The sequence below is a fragment of the Empidonax traillii genome, unplaced genomic scaffold, assembly GCF_003031625.1.
Source record: "Empidonax traillii isolate 1590-97213 ecotype Southwest subspecies unplaced genomic scaffold, ASM303162v1 scaffold168:size1726349, whole genome shotgun sequence".
Lineage (NCBI taxonomy): Eukaryota > Metazoa > Chordata > Aves > Passeriformes > Tyrannidae > Empidonax > Empidonax traillii.
In genome coordinates this window covers 1,019,859-1,041,945 of record NW_020955361.1, presented here as the reverse complement: position 1 = coordinate 1,041,945, position 22,087 = coordinate 1,019,859, and the positions used below count along the sequence as shown (strand labels likewise).

Genomic DNA, 22,087 nt, shown 5'->3' with positions numbered 1-22,087 from the left:
CTGTCAGTGGGGTCAGTCCATGTGGTGGGAGGATCCCTTTGCCTTGAGGTGCAGATTGTGTTGCCACCTCCAGCAGCTCTTTCCTGACACTTGAATCTTCCTCTGTGGGAGTTCCCTTGGTGGGTTGGGTTGGCTTAAAAGAAGCTGCTTTCCAGTGTGTGCCGTTGGTCACAACAGAGTGAATATTGCAGGGCTATTTTTACTTTCTCTATTAGTAGTCTCTGTTATCAGTGCAGCATTCCCATTAGGTCTGCTGTGATGCTTTTTTCCCCACAAACTTACTTGAGATAGAAGAAGATGATAGAAGAGCTTTCTTCCCGTTTCAAAACATTTGAAGGGTTTTAATGTGCAGAAGAATATAGGTTATGTTGAAGAGGGAGGCACCAATTCAGCAGACTGCTGTTGAAGGAACGTTGGCTGCTTCTTACTGCATGGTACAGAGAACTGCTAGAGCCCCACAGACTGACCTCCATGGATTTGATTAACCTCAGCTATTGCAGACTGGTCTAAAGTAGTGCCTGTCCTTCTGGATAAGCAGAATTCAGAATGCAATACGTGAGAATTATGACTTTAGAATTTCTGATCATAAAACCTCTTAGCTGTGGTAGTCCTGCGTGGATTTGTGCCATCACTTTTAATTTCTATAGCTATTCTTTAGGTCTGATCTCAGTTAAATTAAGCCTTTTCATATGCTGGCTTGCAGGGTACTAATTATATCCCTCTGAGCCTGTTGTTGCCAGAATGGCCCTAAGTAAACTAAAATGTTTTTTCCATGTATATCTGTTTTCTCCTGGGGACTGTCATGTGAAATTTGTTTGCTCTTTGATTATCTAATTACCATGCTGCTGAGTGGGAAGTGGGTTCTATTCTACCACACAAACAGGAGGAGGGGAAGAGAAATGGAATTGCAGGTCAGTTTGTAACACTGCAGGGTTTTCCTGTCAGCTCTGATGGCATTCTGTTATTGATAGCAGGCAACAAGTAACAGACGGGCAGTTCATGGTTCTTCGGGGTCTGCTTCAGTCCCTAGACCTGCAGTCTGAATTGGCTGTGGTGAGAAATGGAGCTGTTCAGCTCTAGTGTCTGTCTTGTACAAAATGAATTGTTGGTCTCCACCTAATTCTTGTAGCTTGTGAACACCTGTGCTGTGTAAGCTGTCTGTGTCTGCATGAACAAATGTAAAGCTGTCCTCTGCCTCTCACTAACAAATGAACAGCCTTAAGCTGAGGGAATGGCACATTTTGCTCTTTGCAGGATGCTTGTCAGAATGTTCTTTGCTTTTCACCTGGTACACATTTGGTAGCTCTGTACAGCAGTGGCACATCAAGTGCTACCAGTGAAAGGCAGAAGGCAAAGATTGTTTTGGAGGAGACATCTCAGGTACAGGTTGGACTGGAACACGTACAGAATCACAAATAGTTGAGGTTGGAAAGGACATCTGGAGATCATCTAACCCAACCCTTCAGCTCAGCTACAGCAGGTTTATCCAGATCTTATTTATTCACTCAAGTTAAATCTCCGAGGATGGAGACTCCATAATGTCTCTGGGGACCCTGTTCTGCTGTTCAATCACTCTTTCAATGACTTAGTTTAAGAAAAAAAACATATAGACATTTTAAGCTTCCTGTGTGCTGGAAGGCTGTGGCTTGATTGTTGAATGTCATTTAAAAGAAACAGCTTGCCATGTACTCATGACTGTGTGTAGAGAGGAAAGGGTACACACCCCACCCGGGGGCTCAGAAAGTACTTTGGGTTTATCTTATTTCATGGCTTAGCTTGACAGATATTAGTGATCATGGCTAAGTGCTTAAATTTCATATAAAAGTCACGTTTCAGCATTCAGTTATTTGCATATTGAGTGACAGCCTGTTCTTACTCATTTTTAAGATTACTTTGGTATAAATGACAGTGTTTTAGAACAAATGTTGTCCCTTGTTGAGGAAGAGAACCGCAGCATCAGTCATCTCCAAAGCATGAGTTACATGCAAAGCACTGTGTTGGTACAATAATAAAGCTGAATGTGGCAGCACTGAAAATACTGCAGTCTCCAAACATCAGGATTGTTCTGGAAGTGTTAACCCAGCAGGACTCTCTGCCTTATGGCACTGTGTGTCTGCACAGTGGCAATACGTGAAAACTGAGCGTTCCTTCTTAGGGCAACCCGTCAAAATCTGCACCTGTGACTGGAAGGCAACAGCAGCTTCAGCCCAAGTACTTGAATATATTTAACCCAATGTGACAATGACATTTGCAAAGTGAACCTCCTGGCTTTTACATTAAATACTGTCTGTTTTAGGGAGTGGTTGTCCGGGAGGCTGTGCAAATGAATACTTGGCTGCAGCTGATTTCAAGGAGACAATTTTGTTCTGGGTAATGTGTATGGGATCTCATTTTCCCTTGGGTGGTCATTAGGGAGGTTATGGATTTCAGCTTCATCTTTCTTCCATGACTACCCTGTTACCTTGAGCCTTATCTTAATCTGCTAAAACTTTATTTAGCATTCTATTCTATTTATTTGTCCAGCCATTTTAAAATTTTTCTCATTCTTTCCCTACTTTTACTCCCTTTTTTCTTGGCTGTGTGTGTTCAGCATGACTTTGTGCAGTCAGAATTAGAGCTGCTCTTTGGGGAACAGCGGAGCATTGTGAGCCCAAAATCTGGCACGTGGCCACTGCTCATCTTTGAAAAGGCAGCAAGGGGCTTTTAGGCCTTTTAATGGAGGAGTCCAGGGAGTGTTACCTAAGGAGTGTCATTTCAGCCTTGAGTTTTGACCAACATATTCTGCTTTGTTTGTCTTCTCCCCTCGTGCAGGGCCCATCAGCTTCCTTTGCTTTGCACCTTTTGCCATCAAAACTCCCTGTGTTTGGCTTGGATATTTACTGGCACAGGAGTTTTGGAGCCCAACTGTTCTGGAGTGTCAGAGGGAGACGCAGCCAAATCCCCCTTTTTCCCTTTACAGATAAATCCCTGTGGCATTTTAAACCTCTCTTGATGTGGCAGTGCAAGTAATTCTGGAGGTATGGGATAATCTGAATGGAAAAACAAATGTGAGTAAGGGAACTTGGCTGAACCACGAGCAGCGTAATTTGGTCTGCAGGGCAGAAGTCATTAAGTAGTGGAGTGAGGGAGAAGGCAAGGGGTGATTAATGTGTCATTTGGTGCAGCATCAGGTATGTAGCAAATACAGCTCTGTTCCATTAACCACATCTGCCAGACCTTAATTGAAAGAAATCATGTTCTGAGTATCTGAAATAGAAAAAGGTTTAATACTTGAATTCTTTTTGATCTTTAAATGGACCAGTAAAGGATTTATGCATCTAAAGAGATTATCTTTTCATCTTTAGGCACATGCACTATAAAAGTAATTTTTTTTTTTCTCTTAAATGCGATAAGTGCATCTGGTTAGTACATCTCAGAATATGGAGTGGCTGTGCTTAGAACAAAGTGGTGAGAGCATTTCTTGCTGAATTATCAATATGATTCTTTTAAAGATTTTTAACATATTTAGAAAAGAAGAGAAAGCCAAGCTCTTTGGGGGCAGCTATGCTTTTCCACAACCTTTTATTAAGTGTTGCTCTCAAGGTCTCTCATAGAAGTTGTGGTAACTATTGTCACAAACAACTGATAAAAAGATTATTTTTGTGAATTATGTCACAGAATAAAGAGGCTTTTTCCTTGCTAGGGTGTAGGAGTCAATTTGTGTACCCACCAGTACTCCATTAGTGAGCCTTAAGTGGAGTAATAAAATAAAACCTAGTGCAGATGTCTGATTTTAGTTTATGAAAAGAGAGGAATTTTTTATTCTCCCTTTCTGGCAGCGTCTTGTGGGCGTGGGATACTTTAGATAACAGTGACAGAGCTTGTTTGGATCAGAGTGAGATGTGGATGAGATTCAATTTTATGTTTTCCTTTTCTAAGTGTTCATTTTGAATACGTCTTTACTGTCTGTACTCACACATACCCTTCATAAAGGGACATCTAAAGCCTGCACTGTTCATTAGGCAATGGCTGGAGAGCATTAAAAGTTTATTCTCTAGTGTTTTAAGAGACCTGAGGGCCCACTGTAATTGTTTACTGCAGTTTTGTTTGTGACAGCCTAAATTAACTAAGCAGTTTACTTTTCATCATCTTGTATTTATTTCTGTAAGATCAGTTGCTACAGCTGAAGGATCCTTCTAGAAAGGAGATGAGGTGGCTTTAAAAGGTCTGATTTACTGTGACCTCTTTCTTAGCTAATTATTGTGTAGTGAAGGATGTCTGGCAGTCTAAAGTTTAAAAAAAAATAAATAATTGAAGAGCAGAGTTTCCATTACAGCTCATTAAATAAATCCGAGTGCATTGCTTGCTACTAAGAAACCTTATGCATGTAGCTTCTGTTGGAGAAACTTTGCAGGAAAATAGCTTTAATTTTATTCTCCTCACCTTGAAGTACATGTCCTCATCTGCTAGGAGTCGAAAAATCTAGATATCTGCCAGCTGCAGTGCAAATCAGCATTTTAATGCTTTACAGCTGCTTCTCTGTAGAAGTTAATTAGAAATGTGATTCAAACACCCTCTGCCAGTGCTCATATATGGTATCTATTACTGGTAATCATAGTTCCTGCTATTTCAACCTGCATTTGGGGGTGGTATTAACAAAGCAGCTGTTCCACATAGGGACTTTGATAAAGGTGGAAACTTCTTCACTTTGAGAAAATTGGAAGGTAATGCTGCTGCAATTGAAAAAGAAAAGTGGATAATTTAGACCACATTCCTTATCTAGTTTTAGCTGCAGTGATGGTTTCTTAGTGATGAACTGCCACACCATCCTGTCACTGTAGCATTGATTCCCAAGTGCCATGAGGGCCATTGTTCCCTGTTACCCCCATGCCAGGGATGCTTCAATGGAATGTGGTCGTTTCCTGTGCTGAACAGTGGCAGCCAAGGCTCAGGATTTAAAAGCAGGTACCTTCAGCTTTCAGTCTTGCCCTCCCTGATGTCATCCAGCCAAAATGAATGTGTCAGTTGAGGACTATATTGCCCATGGGATGGTTTAGTTTTGGTATCAGCACAGCTGTGAGCAGACCTGGATTTGTGCTTCAGGATTTAATAGATTTATTGACCTTTCTAGCAGATGTCACGGACTTATTGTGATAGCTGCATTTCTTCTAAGTAAACAAGAGTGTTGGGAAATGATGGTGAGGAGGTCTAGAAGAAAAGCAGAGTGGGAGTTTATAAAATATACTTCTGACATGCCAGAGTTTGTTGCTACATGTCAAATGTGTGTGTTTTCCCTGCAGCTGTATTGGTAATTTTCATTTACCAAATGCCAAACACTTTGTTTTCTGTTCTCTGACTTACAGACTACAAGACCAACATGTTTTTGCTTTGTCATTCATGGTTATTAATGTATAAGCATTATTGTAGGACTGAAGTGTTATCAGTTAGTTTTCCAATATTCTTCTATTTGGCTGCAGCCCCAGAGCAAAAACTTTGTAGGCTTCATTGTTGTTCTTCCTCACTTAGACACTTGAGATCAGAGCCTTTGGGATCCAAAGGGGTGCATTCCTACCAAATCAAAGCCTCTTTCAAGTGGGTTACATCTTGGACTTAACAGACTGATCTCTAACAAGACAAAAGTCTGGAGCAGAATTCTCTGTCAATTCTTGTGCTCCTTCTGGAATATTTCTTGGTTTGATGGTTTGCACAGAGCAAATACTTTCAGGCCAAGAAGTTCTTTGCCTTTATCAGCATTACTCATATACAAAGCCAAATCTCTGAGGACTGGTTTGTTTTAGGGTCTTTTTTTTTTTTTTTCTTTCTTTTTTCCCCAGCAAAACTCAGTGACTTTTAAGGCTTTTATCTCGCAGCTTTGATACGCTCCAAAATACTTCAGTATGAAATGTCTTAACACTTCATCTGCCTGCATCTCTCCGCATGATGGTAAGTTTTGTCTTGCTGTTGGTCGTAGGCTTTGGGTTCATGTCACGACACACCAGGCAGTACGGAGCTGTATCCCGACACTCTCCCCGGTGCAGCTTGTGGAACAAACTTCCAAGGTGCTTTTTGCACCCCTGTTTGTCTCTCCAGTGCTCAGAGAGCAGCTGATGATGCAGGTTCAAGGCAATTAAACATTTTTAGAGTGCAGACATTCCCTTGGTTAAACAACTGGATAATCAAATCAACTGATGTGGCCTTAAGATGAGGGCACGGATTCCTCGGGCTGAAGGCAGTATTTGGGACAGTAATGCCCTTCCTGCCAGTCACCATGGCTACATCAAACTTGAGCTGAATATTAAGTGTACTGCAAGGAATTCACTCCTGTTTTAGCAGCTACAGAGGCTTTGTAGGCCAAAACCTGCAGCTCTCCGGTGTCTATGGCAGCACAGCAGCTCTGAGGTTAAAAGCAATCAGCAGGAAATGACTGAGAGTAACAAAATCACCTCTTTAGATGAAATGTAGTCAACAGAAGAGGGGAAAAACCTAAGTGGGTACTTTAATCTTGATACATATTTAATGAAATAGGAAGGCAGAAGAGTAAACTAATGAGAATAACTGTTTCCCCTGGGAAAGATGGGTTATGGCACAGGAGGAAAAACTGATATTGTGGGTTGGCCAGGGAGTCAGTGTGCAGGAATTAAGAATTGATGCACACACCACAGGTTGGTTGCATTGCTCCTGAGGAACAAAAGGTACTTAAACCTTTACAGCATGAAGGAAGAATGAGTAAATGGATTTTTCTGGATTCCCTCTGAAACAGGCAGTTGGAATAGAGTTTCTTTACAAATTACACTTTCCTGAGAGATTAAGAGGTTATGCTGTAGCTAAGATGATTATTCCCTGTGTACTTCCCTACAGAACTTTCCCTGGGGTCTGGGTATATTATGCTATTGCCAGTAAATGTGCGTTTTCTCATTTTAAGATCACACCTTTGTCTCTGTGTTCAGTGCTAGTATCTGCTGAAGCCATATCTGAGCAGGGTTTAGATGTCTGCTGTGGGGTGGAGGAAGCACTGAGAAAGTTCCTTTTGCAAACTGAAGAAGTCCTTGATGTACAGACAGGACAACAGAAGTTTATCACAGCACAAAGTGCAGGCTCACACCACTGGTCTTTGTCCCAGAACTCAGTCTGGCTTATTTCTTGGGCTTATTTCACCTGAAATGGAAGCTTGGTTTTAAAATGTTGAGAAAGAGAACAAATTCAGTAAGATTTTCAGAAAACTCTTTTAATCTTCATTAAAGTCTAAACCATGATGATGTATTAGCTATCTTAGCCTTATCTACTATATATGGTATATATTGGTGTATTACCAAGTGGGATGCCCCCAAGTTTTTGGTTGTAAAGATGTGCTGAGACCCAACACTGGTGCAGAATGGGTAGTGAAAATTGGGCTTCTTCCACTTTTGGAGTCCACCAGAGAGCTGTAATCAGTGAAACAACAGATATTGATTCTCTCCCTTCCCAGGCTTTTTCTTCTTTTTAAGAAGACTCAGCTTGGAAAGCTGTGATCAGGCTAATCAGTTTTCTGTTATTGAGACTGGTGCTCATTGTGCAATTTATTAAATCAATTTATTATCCTTCCAACCAGCTTCAGTGATCAGAGCACGAAAACATGGAAAGAAAATTAAAACTAGTGTAAGTGCTGCCTGTTTGGATAACAGCACATTTTGCTGTTTCAAAGGATTACTCATCTGCACTAAAACAGAGAGATAAGTTAATTTCAATGATTTAGAATTTTCTATTTCAGGGAGGCCTGGCTTGCACATTGTGATGGATTCAGGAAGAAGTATAATTCATTCTTAAATTGTTAAACAGCGTGTTAGGGCTAAGTATTGAAGTAAAAATAAATGGATTCATTTGTAATCTTAAACAAGCATGTGTGTGTGTGGGAGGGTAGGGATGGGAGGCTGGGATAACCTGAAAATAAATGCCAGATGAATGGTGGCACTTCAGGTTTTGGTTTTGGAAAGCAGCCAAAATAACCTGCAAGGAAGGGAAACCAGCCCTGTCTACTTAAAAGGGAATTTTACAGATTCTCCAGTCCTCTCCTCCCATGCCATGTGCCCTTCAGCAGGAGGGGGAAAGTTCCCTGAATTCTCAGAGTGCAGTGGCTCTCCCATCTTCGTGATGTCTTCAGCCTTCTGAATGTACACTAAAGCAAAGCACCTCAGCAGGAGGCAGGATCCTGTAGGGCAGAGGGAGCTGTGGTGTCACCAGGGGCATCTGAGTAACGTGGGAAGGTGTCTGGGAATGTTTCCGATTTCTGCAGTGCTGTTCATTCTGGGTTGGGTTGATGACACACATATGGCAAAGGGCTCTGGAGTTGCAGATGTGCTGTGCAGTGTAAAATTCAGAAACCAAAGCTGACAGTATCATATGAACCATGAAATGTTCCACCAGTAGGACAGGGGAAGTGTTTCATTCATAATTCTTTCCCAGGACATAAATCTCTAAAGGTTTCAAGTCCTGGCTGGTACTTACAATGAGTTAATTTTTTTTTTTTCAATGACAAATATTGGTAGTCCCTTCCCTGCCAAATACTGCAGAGATGTTACAGGGACATACATAAAGAGATGTTATGTCTTGGTGTGTGATTTGGGGAAGAGAAAAGGGCACAAAACAGGCCAGGCTTCCTCTGTGAGCTGCGACTACAGTGGCTGCAGCCGGTTGTAAAAACCCAGCCGTGTGAGCTCCAGGGAGTGAGGTTCCTTTGTACTGCAGAGCAGCTCTTGAGGCAAATAACTGCTGAACTTAAAGCATGCAGGAAAGATGTTAGAAACTGGAGAACTGCTGGATCTCTTCCTCTGATTTCTGTGGGGAAATGCCTTTGGTCAGAGCCAAAGCAGTTCAAAGGAGGCTACAGACCTACTGGTGACTCTTCACAAGCGTCTGAGAAAGCTTGGCTGAGCTGATGGGATGTGGAAGAGGCACGGGGTGCTGTGTGGAGATGAACTGCGTGGTTTGCTGTGAGGGGTGGATCGAGTTAACTGCTGCTTTTGACTCTGAATCACAGAATCATCACGGTTGGAAGAGACCTTTAAGATCGTCAGGTCCGACCATCAACCCAGCACTATCCCTGCAAACCCTAAACCACATTGGCCAGCACCAGCTCCAGACACCTCTTAAACACCTCCAGGGATGGTGACTTGAACAGTTGATGCCCATGGACCCTGAAACTGCAGTGCTACCTTTCCCATAGACCCACATCTACATTCTCTTGTTTCTCATGTATTTAAGTTGTACAAAAAAACCCCAAACCTTGGACTCTTCTTTCCTCCTCTGACTTCTGCATATGTTTGGTTTTGAAGTTCTCAGGTGCCTGTTGAGGTGGTAGGTGTGCAGTGGGTGGAATGAAAAGTCAACTGGACGTGAGAAATTCCCACCTTGGAAAGCCCTTGCCGTGCAACAAATGGTCACCAGATCAGTTGCATCTGAGGGCAGCTCTGCTTGGATGAGGCCAGTAGGAAGAAGTACAGTAAGATCACCATGGAAATTTGACCTAAGGGGGAAAAAAAATGTCTTGTTCTGGAAAGCATTAGGGCTGCTTCTGTGAGGCAGGGTGGCTGTTGAAGCTTCTCTGCTCTCTTCACACAGTTTTATTTACAGCTCAAAGTAAAGAAAGCAGTAGTTCTTGACTGGTGCTGTTAATGTATACACTGTATATCAAGTTTATTGCAAAGTCTGTTAGCAAGCTACCAGCCTGGTTTTTAATCTGCAGATAATCTTACCCTCATTTATATATTTGGGCTCTGTTACCGTGCCCAGCGTAGGCACAGCCATTGGAATCTATCCAGTTCACCTAACAACTTTCATTAAAGAAAATTGTCCTTGTAATAAAAATTACTCAGTGTGACAAGATTCCATAGTATATTTTTTTAAAGCCCCATAAAATTTTCTAGCAGTTAATGCCACTTATTTGTATTTTTGGTGTTTTCTTTTAAAAGTAAAAATTGGCTAAATTGTGCCAGTATTTGAAATAGAATGAAATAACTATTTTCTATCTGGGCATATAGAAACCTGGGTGGCAGGAATAGCCCAAGGATAAGGAAATAAGAAAACTCTGTCTTTGAAGAGTACGTTTTATAGAATTTTGTACACTGAGAGATTGCTTGGAAGTCTGTGACTCTTTTAGTTAGGGAAAGTAAATTCAATAAACTCTGCCCACTTGCAGTTCATGATACAGAAGTCTTAACCTTATAAAATGCAGTGATCAAATGTGGATTTTTCTGCAGCAGCTGGGAGCAGCTTATCTGAGCATCATCCCTGCTGGCTGAAGGACAGCACTCAGTACATGTGTCCCTGCAGAGCAGTGTGAATACGTGGGTGCTGATGGAGTTCCTGCAGCTTTTCCTTGCTTTTCCCAGCCATCAGAGACATAACATTCCTGATGTGAGACACTTCTTACCAGTGCAGTGTACAACAGGCTACCCACTGCAAGTGTGAAATGCTTTGGCATTTTTTTACTGTGGAAACGCAGTGAGGAAGTGCTAAAGATTTAGCTAAAGTGCTAAAGAACCAAACCCAGCATTTGGGAATGCAGTTTCAGTGGGAAGTCAGTGGATTAGACTCGCTGCTGTCTCTTTGCAGACTACTCACCTGAGAAGACTCAGACTCCTTTTTTCCTCTGTCTTCTTTTCCTGTTACACAATAAAAATGGGGAAATCTCTCCTTTTTTAGCTGCTTGTTCATTAATAGGTATAAAACAGCCTGTCCTCAGTCAGTCTGGGGCAGAGCAGCTATCACTGTCACCACAAATATGGCCGAGTCCCGTGACTCTTTATTCACCTTCTGGGGTGTGTGTGTTCATGTGTGGGACCAGATCCCCCAACACACTCGTGTTTGGTAGCAGGCTGAGCACGCTCTGCTTGTACCCCTGGAGGAATTGGTTCAGCTGCCTTCAGGCATCACCAGAGATGAAACTGCACGACAAAGCAGAACAGTTCAGAAAGATACATGATGCTGAAATGTGAAAGGACCAGCACACAGGTGGAAGAAAAATCTCTAGGATCTTTCACAGTCTCGTTTTCTCATTTCTATCAAAATAAAGAGTTGCAGAAGGTCTCTATATATTTTGCATTCTTTGGGAGCTTTGGATTTTTTAAGACTTTCCAGTGTTTCGTAGGTTTGGTTTGGGGTCTGATCTTCCAAGTGCTACAGTATCCGTTGCTACTGTTGGGGAATCAGAGCAAGAGCTTCTGTGTGATGGTTCCCTCCTTTATTTTAATGAGCACCAGCAGCCACTCTCACGTTTGTCTGATTTTGGGTACATTAACTTAGGTCTACCTCCTGTCTTGGGCTTAGCAGATTTATGCTTGAAGTGAGGATTGTTTGTTCTCTCTGATGAAACAGTCTATTGTGATAAACTAACAATGGCAAGACATGAGCTCTGATGTTGAACAGTGGTGGTAGCTTTTCCTTTCTCTCCTTTTTTTTTTTCTTCTTGTTTTAAGTCTACCCACTGCCTCAGGAGGAAGGCAGCTGCTCTAATAATACATCTGGTCTCTGTGGAAGGCCCTTATTTGAAAACTCTGTAATTGAGTGGACAAAATTTCTGGTTGCTTGAGAGGATCTATTCAGAAGAGATTTGAAAAGGATGAGGGAAAAGCACACTAGACAGCAAGAAGTCCTAAGGGCTCTATTGAGCAGGGAAACCTATGTAGATATTGTGGGACAATTAGACTTGCCAGGCAAAACACTAAAATGGATTTGTGAAAAGAAGATCCCGGGGAACGTTAAACAAAGCTTTGAACAGGGCAAAGAGCTTGCTAGGAATACCTCAAAGGCAAGGAAGTTGATTTGGATGATCTTTGAAGGAAGGCTGGCGATGGCTGCTTCAAAGGGAAGGTGCAGAATGTGTGTTAGTCACAGGGATTGTGCCTGTTTCCACAGCTGCCAGGTCAGCACCAAGGGGGAGAGCTCAGAACTGGGTTAAGTTTATTTGCTCCTTTGCTCTTTCCTGAGAGCTGTTCCAATGCCCAGCCTCCCTGGTGCCCCGCTCAAGGGCACTTCACGCTGTTGGCCTTTCCAGCCCCTGCCTTTCATGCCTGCTTTGGAAGCTGATGAAGACTGTGCTGTACAGAGTGGAGTGGATGTGTTCCCTGCAGTCAAAACGAATAACCCTGCAAGGTTATTTGTATTTCAGTGATTGCCTCTACTCGAGTTCTGTTGCGTGAGATTTTAAGATGAGTTGTTCGCTTAGATTTAACAAGTTTTGCCCAGCGAGGCTGCTTTCCCCCATCGGTTGCTGATGGCAGTGGGTGGTGTGGGGCATTAATGAACAGTCCCTGGCATGCTCTCAATGGGGTTTGCTATCAAGTAAGTCAGAATTTCAGATGCCTAAAGATCAACCCATTAGTGATGAGGCCAGTGTCAGCTCAGCCTATTTTTAGGTTTTTCTTTGCTGCTTCACTCTTTGATGTAAAGACAGCTGTGTGCCCCTTATTCTTTATGTAGACCAAACTTTTTATCTCCACTTTGGAACAAGCTGTCCATTGTTTTGATCACTCAGTGATCTTCCTCTGCAGCTCTTCTGTTTGAATTCTTGTTAATCGTGGTGACTGCCAGTGTCTGTGCTAATTCAGATGTGGCTCCAGTACATGTTCAGCAGCGTAAATATTTCCATATTTAAATGCAAATATCTCTTCTGATAAGCACATAACGAAGCCATCCCCATACAAACTGTGGCTGTACCTGCCTCATGGCTTGGAGGGCTGTGTGACTAGGCTTTTTGCTGGTTTTTATTTATGCATGAGTGGATGTTGTATTGTGTGTTTTGAAGAAATCAAACACAACTTAAATGCACTGATGGACTGAGTGCAGTTTTACTTCTGAAAGTAAATTGCCCTGTGTCTCTTCTGGTTTTCCACAAGTGTCCAAGAATCCCAGCTGAGGTCTGCCATCTGTTTTTTTATTCCTTTTCTTCCTCCTCTGCTACTTTCTTTCTCATCCAGCACTCCTTTGTCTTTTCTTAGTACCTTTTTTTTTTTCTTCTCTTTTTTCTTTTCTGTTTAATTGCTTCTAAGATTTTGGAACATCTTCAAAAGTCTTGCTTAAGCAGTTATTTTTAAACCTGGAATTTAAAAGCAATTATTCTTACTTCCTTTTTCCTGTTACTGCATTTAACTGTTCAGGTCATACTTCCAAAGGCATCCCCTTCTGGTAGAGACGGAACCGTGTTTTTAAGAAATTAGTTGTTACAGTGCTCAGATTTCTCATTTTCCTACAGAACACCTGAAGAAACGCCTGGAGGATTACATGGCCCAGTTCCCAAATGTACGAATCCTGCGAACCAAAAAGAGGGAAGGGCTGATCAGGACTCGCATGCTGGGGGCCTCTGTGGCCATAGGGGATGTCATCACCTTCCTGGATTCCCACTGCGAGGCCAACGTGAACTGGCTGCCACCCCTGTTAGGTGAGTGAGGGGGGTGTTAAATTTGGGTTATTACCACCTGCTGCTTCCCTCTCATACTGTAAATGGGCAAAAGGAACATGAAATATCGTAAAAGGGAGAACAAACCAATCAAAAGACTCAAGTGAATTGTTGGAAACTTGTAGCTTTTAATGCAAGAATTTTTCTGTTCTACAGTCCTGTGCAATAACCCTGTCGTTTGCTTTGGTTAATTAAAGAGCAGGGATCACATTCTTCTCTTTCCTTGCTAAATGAAATCTTAAATAATTTACAGCTTGTTAGAAGAGTAAACTATCACATGGTCATTCAGCAGCTTGCAGAGAGGAGTGGCTTTATCATACAGAAAAGATCTTTACATAGAGGTTTTAAGTAGCTTTTAGGGTTTTTATCTCCTATATAACTATATTTAACTTCACAGTCTGAAAGCCTGTGGAAAATACTTCTTGTGAATGTGAGCTGCTGGTATGTATTTGTAGAACACGGGCACTCTTTTCCGAGGCAGTGCTTCATCTTTAAGTGGTCATCAGTTTGACAATGTCAGCTCTTTTCAAAGATGATTCATTGAAGGGACAGTGTCATCTGTTTCTGGTACCTGTCTGCCTCTGGTCATTACCAAACTCCTTTACAAGCCCGTTGCAAGTGACCTGCCAAAGCTCTCTCTGAGGTGTGACTTTGGCTTTGGCAACAACAGTCAAGTGCAGGTTTAAGAAACAGAAGTCATATTTGTCTGCAGGATTGTTGGATGGTTATCCCCTTGCTTTCGCTACAGCTTATATCTGGCAATAGTGTAAAACATTTGCAGCTTTATGAGCCCCAGGGAGGGAGGACAGAATTAGCTCAAATGTCATTTAAATGAGAGCACGTAGAGTGTGCTTTGATTTTAAAGCACAGAAAGGATTTGAGTTTGACGTGTTTTGGAAGCTGAGACATCATTTGTCGCCTCTGCTCTGAAAGTTAACTTCCAACAAGAGACTGTCTCACTAATAAAGTATTTAAGAAATTCCAGATGCTTATGCAGGAATTAATCCTGTGTTGTTGTGTTTGGTTGGAAGAAAAGGTTGAGGGGAGGAGGTAACACTTGCCTTTCTTGAGCCCTGCTGAGAGTAGTTATGCCATTAGTCTGAAGCGCTTCCTGCCAGATCCTGGCGCAGCAATTAGAGCTGGGTGGTGCAGTGGGTTATTTCCCTGGGTTTGGATCCATGCAGAAAGGGTCACATCCTGGTTGCTTGTGAAAATGAGGACTCCTCACCGAGCACAAGAGTGTCTGTTTTTAGCCTGACAGTGTACATATATGTAGTGTGCCTGGTGTTATCTGAATTATTAATTATTGCAGAAGTAGCAGATAAATTGATATAAATTGGAGCATCTGCCCAAAAGAGAAGGAATGGGGAGAAAACTGTGTCGTTCTTGGACAACTTCATATTTTGGCACTCTTTTTTTTTTGTAATTTCATGGTCAAAGGAACCATCTGGTGGGGGGTTTCTAACATGTTTCTCCATCCTTCAGATCGCATTGCCCGAAACCGCAAGACTATCGTTTGCCCCATGATCGATGTTATTGATCACGACCACTTTGGATATGAGACTCAGGCTGGAGACGCAATGAGAGGTGCATTTGACTGGGAGATGTATTACAAGAGGATCCCCATTCCTCCTGAGTTACAGAAACCTGATCCCAGCGATCCCTTTGAGTAAGTTACTGCAACCTGATGTGCTAAGAGCCAGCTAATGAAATAACACCCCGTTACAGGGCTGGTTTACATCTCAGCATAGTAGAAGTCAGAGACTGGTGTTAAGCTGCTTTTTGGCAGCCATTTGCTTTGTTGGTTTAAAAGAAATGCACTGTATAGTAGCTGTGAACACTCTCCTTTTCACTGCTTTTTTTTTTTTTCCCCACCCTAATTTCCACAGAAGTTAACATTTCATTGAGAACTGTAATGTGTAACATCTAATGTGGTCATTTGTTACTGGGATCTTTCAAACATAACTTAGCATCCCTAATGCTCTGCCAGAAACAACAAACCAACGGTGGCTTATATGTCATTCCCAGGTGTGGGAAGAAGAAAACCTAGCAGAATAATTACAGCAATTTTGGTGGTTGCAGAGCACTGCAGAAGTAAATCTGAGATCAAGGTGCATTATGCTATTGCTGTGCTTGCCACCATTGAGACAGTTCTGCTGTCCCTTATACAGTGTTTAAAAAAAAACCACCTCAACTAAACCCTTTTTGAGGTTAAACTCAAATGGTGAACTCCTGCCTATTTCGAGGAGAGGCACTGGCTGGTTCTGAAGGGATCTAGTCTGGTCCTCCTCCTTTGCAAGTGGGAAATCAGCAGATAATGCCAAAACAACTGTTTGATGCTCTAACAGGGCTGTAAAGGCAGCAGGAACACTGGGTGGTGAAAGAATATTTGTCAAATCTTGCTTTTGTTTTTTAAATGTTTAGTTAGATATCTCTATCTTTAAATGTGTTTGTAATATGGAGTCTGTTTTTTCCGTAAGGTCTCCTGTAATGGCTGGAGGACTGTTTGCAGTCGACAGAAAGTGGTTCTGGGAGCTGGGAGGGTATGATGCTGGTCTGGAGATATGGGGAGGAGAGCAGTATGAAATATCCTTTAAGGTGAGCCAAGTTCTCTGGAAATTACTTCTGTTTTGAAAAGTAAGAATTGTTTTGAAAAGTAAGAATTGTTCTGAGGTGCAGAATGTGAATGATCTGTCTTGCCCTTGCTTTTGCGTGTGACTAAAGGTGAAAGAGCTGGGAGTAGTAAGATAGTGCACAGAAGAAACAGCGATGGTGTGAGCAGGCACTTGTGAGGGTCAGTTTTGGAGCATGATTAGCTGGGGTGTCCCCACTCTGTGGTCACAGATTCCGATGCATGCACTCCTCCCAGCAAGGGTAAGTCAGCTTGTGGGGAGCTCTCTGACTCTTATGCTGCTTAGTGCTCACCCTGGCAAGATGATGAAGTACTCCCCTCCTGAGGGAAGAAGGATTCCAGCAGCTCAGTGTTTGCCCATTTGAGTACCTCAGCCCTCAGCTCGAGTTCCCAGAGCTGAGAGCAACTTTCTGTCTGTAGTCAATCCATCTGAGTTCTGGCTGCGAGGAACTGAGTCTGTTAATTACCCGGGAAGAAATCCCCAACAACTGGAGTAATAGCCCTGTTGCTGGCAATGACTTCGGATCATTATGTGCCTGGCTTGGGGACAGTTCTGTTGCTCGCTGGCTGACTGAGCTGCTCAGTTGAGGGTTTTAAAATTAAGAGTTAGCCAGCTGATTGAAAAAGCTTACTGGTAGTAACATGTCACTGTGACCCACCAATGCTGCTGGTACCTGTGTTATCTTGCACTTTGGCACTCTGAAATCCAGTCTAGGAAACCCACTGGAATGTGCCAGACCCTTGAAGGCAGGTGGCTGGTCTGGAATCCTTTCCACAGCCTGGAGTGAAGATTTCTACGTTAAACTCCGGGGTTTCTCTTTCAGAAGTTGAATGTATAATTTTATAGGTGTCTGGATGCCACTGAGCTAAGCTAGTTCGCCTCAGCACAGGGCTAGAAGATGGCAGCACTGCTGCTATAGTGCACAGTTTAGCTTCAGCTAAAATTCTGCAAGTCTCCCCTGAAAAGTCATGGCTGATCTCTTCTAAGACAGATTCCTAAATCTGAATGCCCCTGTGCAATTCAGAGGATATTGAACCTCAGCAACCCATATTGCCATAAATACACCCTGTGAGCTACTGGGCAGCAAGCAGTGGGAGGAAAGACATTGTTCTTGAGACAGTCTTTTCTTCCATCGTTTGCTTACAAAAAAGCACAAGTAATAAAGTCACCCTGGAGGTCCCGTGTCCTCTGTAGTGGTGGCAGAGGTTGGAGCCATTTGATCCTTGTGTTGCATGTAATGAAATTGTGTAACACACTCGTTCTCTGCGGGAGGGGCTGTGTCAGTATTCAGCCTCTCTTCCTTTCTGAAAATGCTGGTTTCCAAGAGTGATGACAGTGGCTGGGCAAGCCCTTTGTCTCCAGTGCCACAGCAGACAGTCACACTGCTTGATCTGCAGGAAATAAGACTACTTCATTCATCTGTTTGCTTATCCCCTCTGAAACACACTGTGTTTTATTTCAGTCTGGAGATGGTAATTTATGGAGGGATAAATTTGCTTTAATTAATCTCTGCAAAGACCCCCCCCCCCTTTTTCTTTCATTGTGCAACAGAAAAATGAAGTTTTCACTGAAAGAGGCTCACTGTATTTTCAGAAATTAAGATAAATTGATACATTCATCTGTGGCTGATAGATTTAATAATTCTGCTGGAATTGCAAGAATAGAAGGTTTGTTCATAGAATTTATGAAGCATTTCCTGGCGAGCTTAGAGCTACGTTTTTACCTTTAGAAGCAGACTGAGATTTTGTAGTTAAAGGTGCACTGTCAAATAATTTAAAGCTCTGGCTTTAGGCGTGGGGTACCTGCTTTCACATTATTTATTATCTCATGGGAATTCAGATGCTAAGCGTGCCAGATTTACAGCCCAGCTTTAACAAAGAATCCATTCCTGTGTCTGGGCGTTGTGGGTGCAGGTCCTCTTTTGTACTGCTGGTCTTTAATCCGTTGCACAGGATCTGGCCTTCTCGAGCCTCACCAGGAATAGAGGGCTTTTGGGGGTTTGTTTTTTTTCCTTAAGCATATTCCTTTTTTGGCCATGCATGGACTGTTCTTTACTGGGTTTTGCCTTTATTTTAAAATCCAGGGCTCTGTTGCTGAGAGACTGGGAATAAACAAGTTTATTTAGGAGCCTCTTGCCTTTCTGTTTGGGGATGGTGTGTATTTCTGTCATCAGCTGGCTCTGCTTCCTCCTGAGCAGAAATTTTCAGGCAAGCCAAGAGAGAAATCATCAGTGTTTAGCACCTCAGAAGACATTCAGCTAGAGGGTGGATCAAACTCTGGAAGCCTTGCTCCTTATATGAAACGTGTACACCAAACATCACTAGAAAACATCACATGCAGGAGGGACAAAAAAATTTAGGTGAACTTCCCATTAGAAACAAACTTTCTACCCCTAACTGCTGGTTTGTACTTTTGTGGGGTTTACCAGTCCCTTAAAACAAATTTCTAGACTGGAATTGAAGGAGTCATCTATTCTTTCCATATTCAAGCAGAAAACAGGCATTTCTCCCCCCTCTTGCTGTGTGTGTATCCAGAGCAGCTCAGTGCCTCTAACCCAGCACCTCTGCAGCTTAAGGTCTTCCTGTGTCAGGTCATCCCCAGACACAGCAGGCAGGTCCCAGGCTCCAGTGGTCCTTGCAGGTGTTGCCTGTGTTCAGAGGAGCCTCCTTTGCTCCATGAGCTTTGCTTGCTCCGGGAAAACTGCTCTGCAGATCCGTGTTCTGAGAGAACCATTCTCCTCCTCCTCCTCCATCTCCTCAGTCCCAGCTGCTGACCTTGGAGCATGGTCTCACATTTTAGAGAAGGGGTAAGAAGCATTCACAGCTGTCTCTGTGGGGCACTTGTCACCTTTCCTTTCTGTTCCCCCTAACTGTAGCCATGGTTCCTCTGTTCAGTGGACTTCATCAAGATGGGTGTTTCTGCTTTTTCAGAGTAACTTCCATACCTCTCCTATCTTACAGCTTTTCCTGGTCTTTTTTATCTTCCTGAAATTACGTGAGCAGAACTGAATGCTTTACCCGAAGTTACAATGGGCCTTTCCTCTTCTAAACACAACTTAATAGCTGCCTACGTAACCACTTCATTTTTTTTTTTCTTTACATAAAGGCATTTAATTTGGAGCAGTATATATGGAGCATTTAAACTGTTCCTTCCTGCAAATGCTACTTTTTGCAGCACTTATCTACGCTCAGTTCCGTTTGAGATCCTGTTGCCTCTTTGCCAGTATTTTTGTGGCTTCTCTTCTGTTTGGCTTACATAATCTTCACTAAACTGCTTCACGCCTCTCTTCCATAAATATATAGTCTCTTATTTTTTGGGGTATGGGGAAAACAGAAGAGTAAAAAGGGATGTCTCTGGCTCATATAGGCACAAATATAGCTGTACTTTGTACCTCAGATCTTCAGTGGTGTGGTTCTCTATCCTTTAATTGCACATTGTACTTCAGGAGCAATAAAAGATTGTAAAGCCATAATAAAATTCAAAGGCTTGGTTCAAACAAGCCAAACTGACAGTTGCCCTGCAAAGAACAATTAAGGGGAAGACAAAAAAGCTGGGCAGTACTTGTGGTCTTCACTCCATGCTTCAGCAACAGGAAACAGCCACTGTATTTATTCTGGTGGTTGTAGATCACGGCATTTTTCCAAATCCTTTTTCCCAAAGCATCAGCATGGATTGCTTCTGATTTCCAACAAACCCAAGTGCTCCATAGCTGCTGCTCACAAGTCTGATGCCTGCATCTCCTGTGCCCCGTGTCAGCAGCACATTCCTTATTCCCACTGGCAGGTGGGTATTTGGGGTGCAGCTGCCAAGGCATCCCCTCTGAACATTTCTAGTTGTTGCTGAAGTTAGTGCTGACTGTGAGCCTCCACTGCTTATTCCAGGCACATACTCGCACCACTTTCCAGCAGCTCATGTTTGCCCACACTGAAACAGGCCGGGCATTCTGCTGCCTTTTTTTTTTTTTTTGGGGTGGAGAGGGGGGGGTCTTTTTAGCCAGCACATGGTGCTTAATTCTAAGGCTCTCGGCTGCAGTACAGGGTGGCTTCTTTCTCCCTTCCTACCTGGTGATGCACAGATCAGTTGACAGATCAATGACTTGAATTTTTTTGCCTCTGTTCACCCTGTGTGCTTGGTCCAGGCTCCAGAGCAGCCTCCCACCAAGCAGCAGCAGGGAAGGGCTCCCCTCCACTCTCTGATTATTGGAAAGTGCTGTCATTACTCTTGAATGCTCCAGACGGTGAGGAGGGGCTGTGCTGGTGTGTGATGTGAGAGGAGATGCTGTGCAAACACACAGATCCCAGTGCCCCATGAGCTACCTTAATCTCTTATAGAGCACTAAGTCCCAGCTGCAGGAGCAGCTGATGCTTCTAATACAAAGGATTACAATTTTTCTGAATTATTGGTTTCCCTTGCTTTCATCTTTTCACCTTCCTTATTATGCAGAGAACCCCCTGACTTATTCTCTGTGTCTTTTTCTTCCTACCTTTCAGTGAGTGCTCAGACAACCAGGCAGCTTCTCTCCGTTGGTCCATCCCATGGTCTTCTTTTCTGTTGTGCCTTGCAGGAGCAGCTTTGTTTTCAAGGCTTAACTCTCTCTTTTGTGTTTTTTCCCTCTCTTGGGAAGCATTGACTCATCGTGGTGCAGTCTTTGGAAACCATAAACCTTGTATTCCCAGATAATTTGTGTTCGCACACCAACTGCAGCATTGTATTGTGTGTTTGAGAGGAGAGGTTCAGCTGTCTTACCTGGCATTGTTTTCTGAAATTGCAGAAAGGGAATTGGATCAGCATAACATTCCCATGTAGAGAATAGGTAGCATATTATCTGGTGCTTTCATAGCATACTGACTGAGTCAAAAGGCTTTATGAATATGGAGTTACAGCTCTCCAGGCCACGGGGAAGATGGAAGTAATATCACCAGTGCTGTTATTTTATTTCCCTTGTGTACATTTTTATTATTAGGGTGAGATTGTGGCCTTAGCTAAATTTGTTGCAGTAGGCCCATTGACCTCAGTGTAGGCAGGTTTTCCCTTAATTCCAGCAGATCTGTCAGCTGCTGGATTCCAAGCCCAAAATGGAGATTGGCAAAATTGTGCCTCAGGAGGAAGAGAAATTTCCTGTTCTCTCCCGATGAGATCTGATTAGATTATTGTATAAAGCACTGTCTGCCTGACCAGCTTTAATTCTTCTTCTTACGGTGTTCTAGTAAATGGATGATTGAAATCAGGTATGTCAAGTTCAGGCTGTGATGTTCTACTGTCACGTCAGCCAAGGAGCGAGGCACCATCTCTGTAAAACTCTGTAAAACAGCAACAAGAAGAAGCTGGCTCTCCTGGCCCTAAGGAGAAGGCAGTCAGTGACAGCCAGTTTTGTGGGGAAGGCATGAGGTGCTGCCCCACAGATCAGCACCGTTTCAGCTGTCTGACAGCATGGTATTTTTAGCAGTGTAAGTTCTGGTGTGTCATGCCTGGGAACTGTACCCTCGTTTAAAAACCACCAAACCTCACTGAGTGGAAGCATTCCCTCAGTGAGCACACAGCTATTTTGGGTTTTCTTCCCTTGCAGTTATTCCTTGACAGACCCCTGGATGCGATTTCCTGACCTTTAACTCTGGCTTTCTCATTCTTTTGTTAGCTGTGTTTTACCAATGCGCGTCACGCTCTTTCCCTCTCCCCCTTCTTCCAGTTGTATAGATAAGGACTGGTAATTGTCTTTATGGATGTTGTAATGAGCTCTGTCACCACACAAAGCAGCTCACTAATAAAATAAATCAAAGCAGCAAGGAATGAATGGAAAGCATGCTTTTAAAATTAGATTTGTACTGCGGGTGCCACACTGTCACTTGCAGCATGACACACCGTTAAAAAGGCACAGAGTTGGCGAAGTACCTTGAAAGGGTCACTGAGCTCTGCTAGCAGGAATTAGGAAGCCTTCTATTGCCTCCATTGCAGCATCATTTGGAAGTAAATATTTTAAAGCATGATCAGGGAAAGAGCATGTAAAAATTATGTTAGATTTTACTTGCTCAGTAACTCAGCTAAGTAG

At 42.9% G+C, this 22,087-nt stretch overlaps 1 protein-coding gene across 1 annotated transcript in view; it reads left to right on the top strand.

Moving 5' to 3' along the window:
• The window catches only part of GALNT10 (polypeptide N-acetylgalactosaminyltransferase 10), a 41,310-nt gene that overhangs the window by 9,071 nt on the left and 10,152 nt on the right, over positions 1-22,087 (top strand). The window contains exons 4-6 of the mRNA XM_027885590.1: positions 13,205-13,390; positions 14,894-15,077; positions 15,889-16,006. Coding sequence (XP_027741391.1) covers positions 13,205-13,390; positions 14,894-15,077; positions 15,889-16,006 — 488 coding nt within the window. The remainder of the gene's footprint in view (positions 1-13,204; positions 13,391-14,893; positions 15,078-15,888; positions 16,007-22,087) is intronic.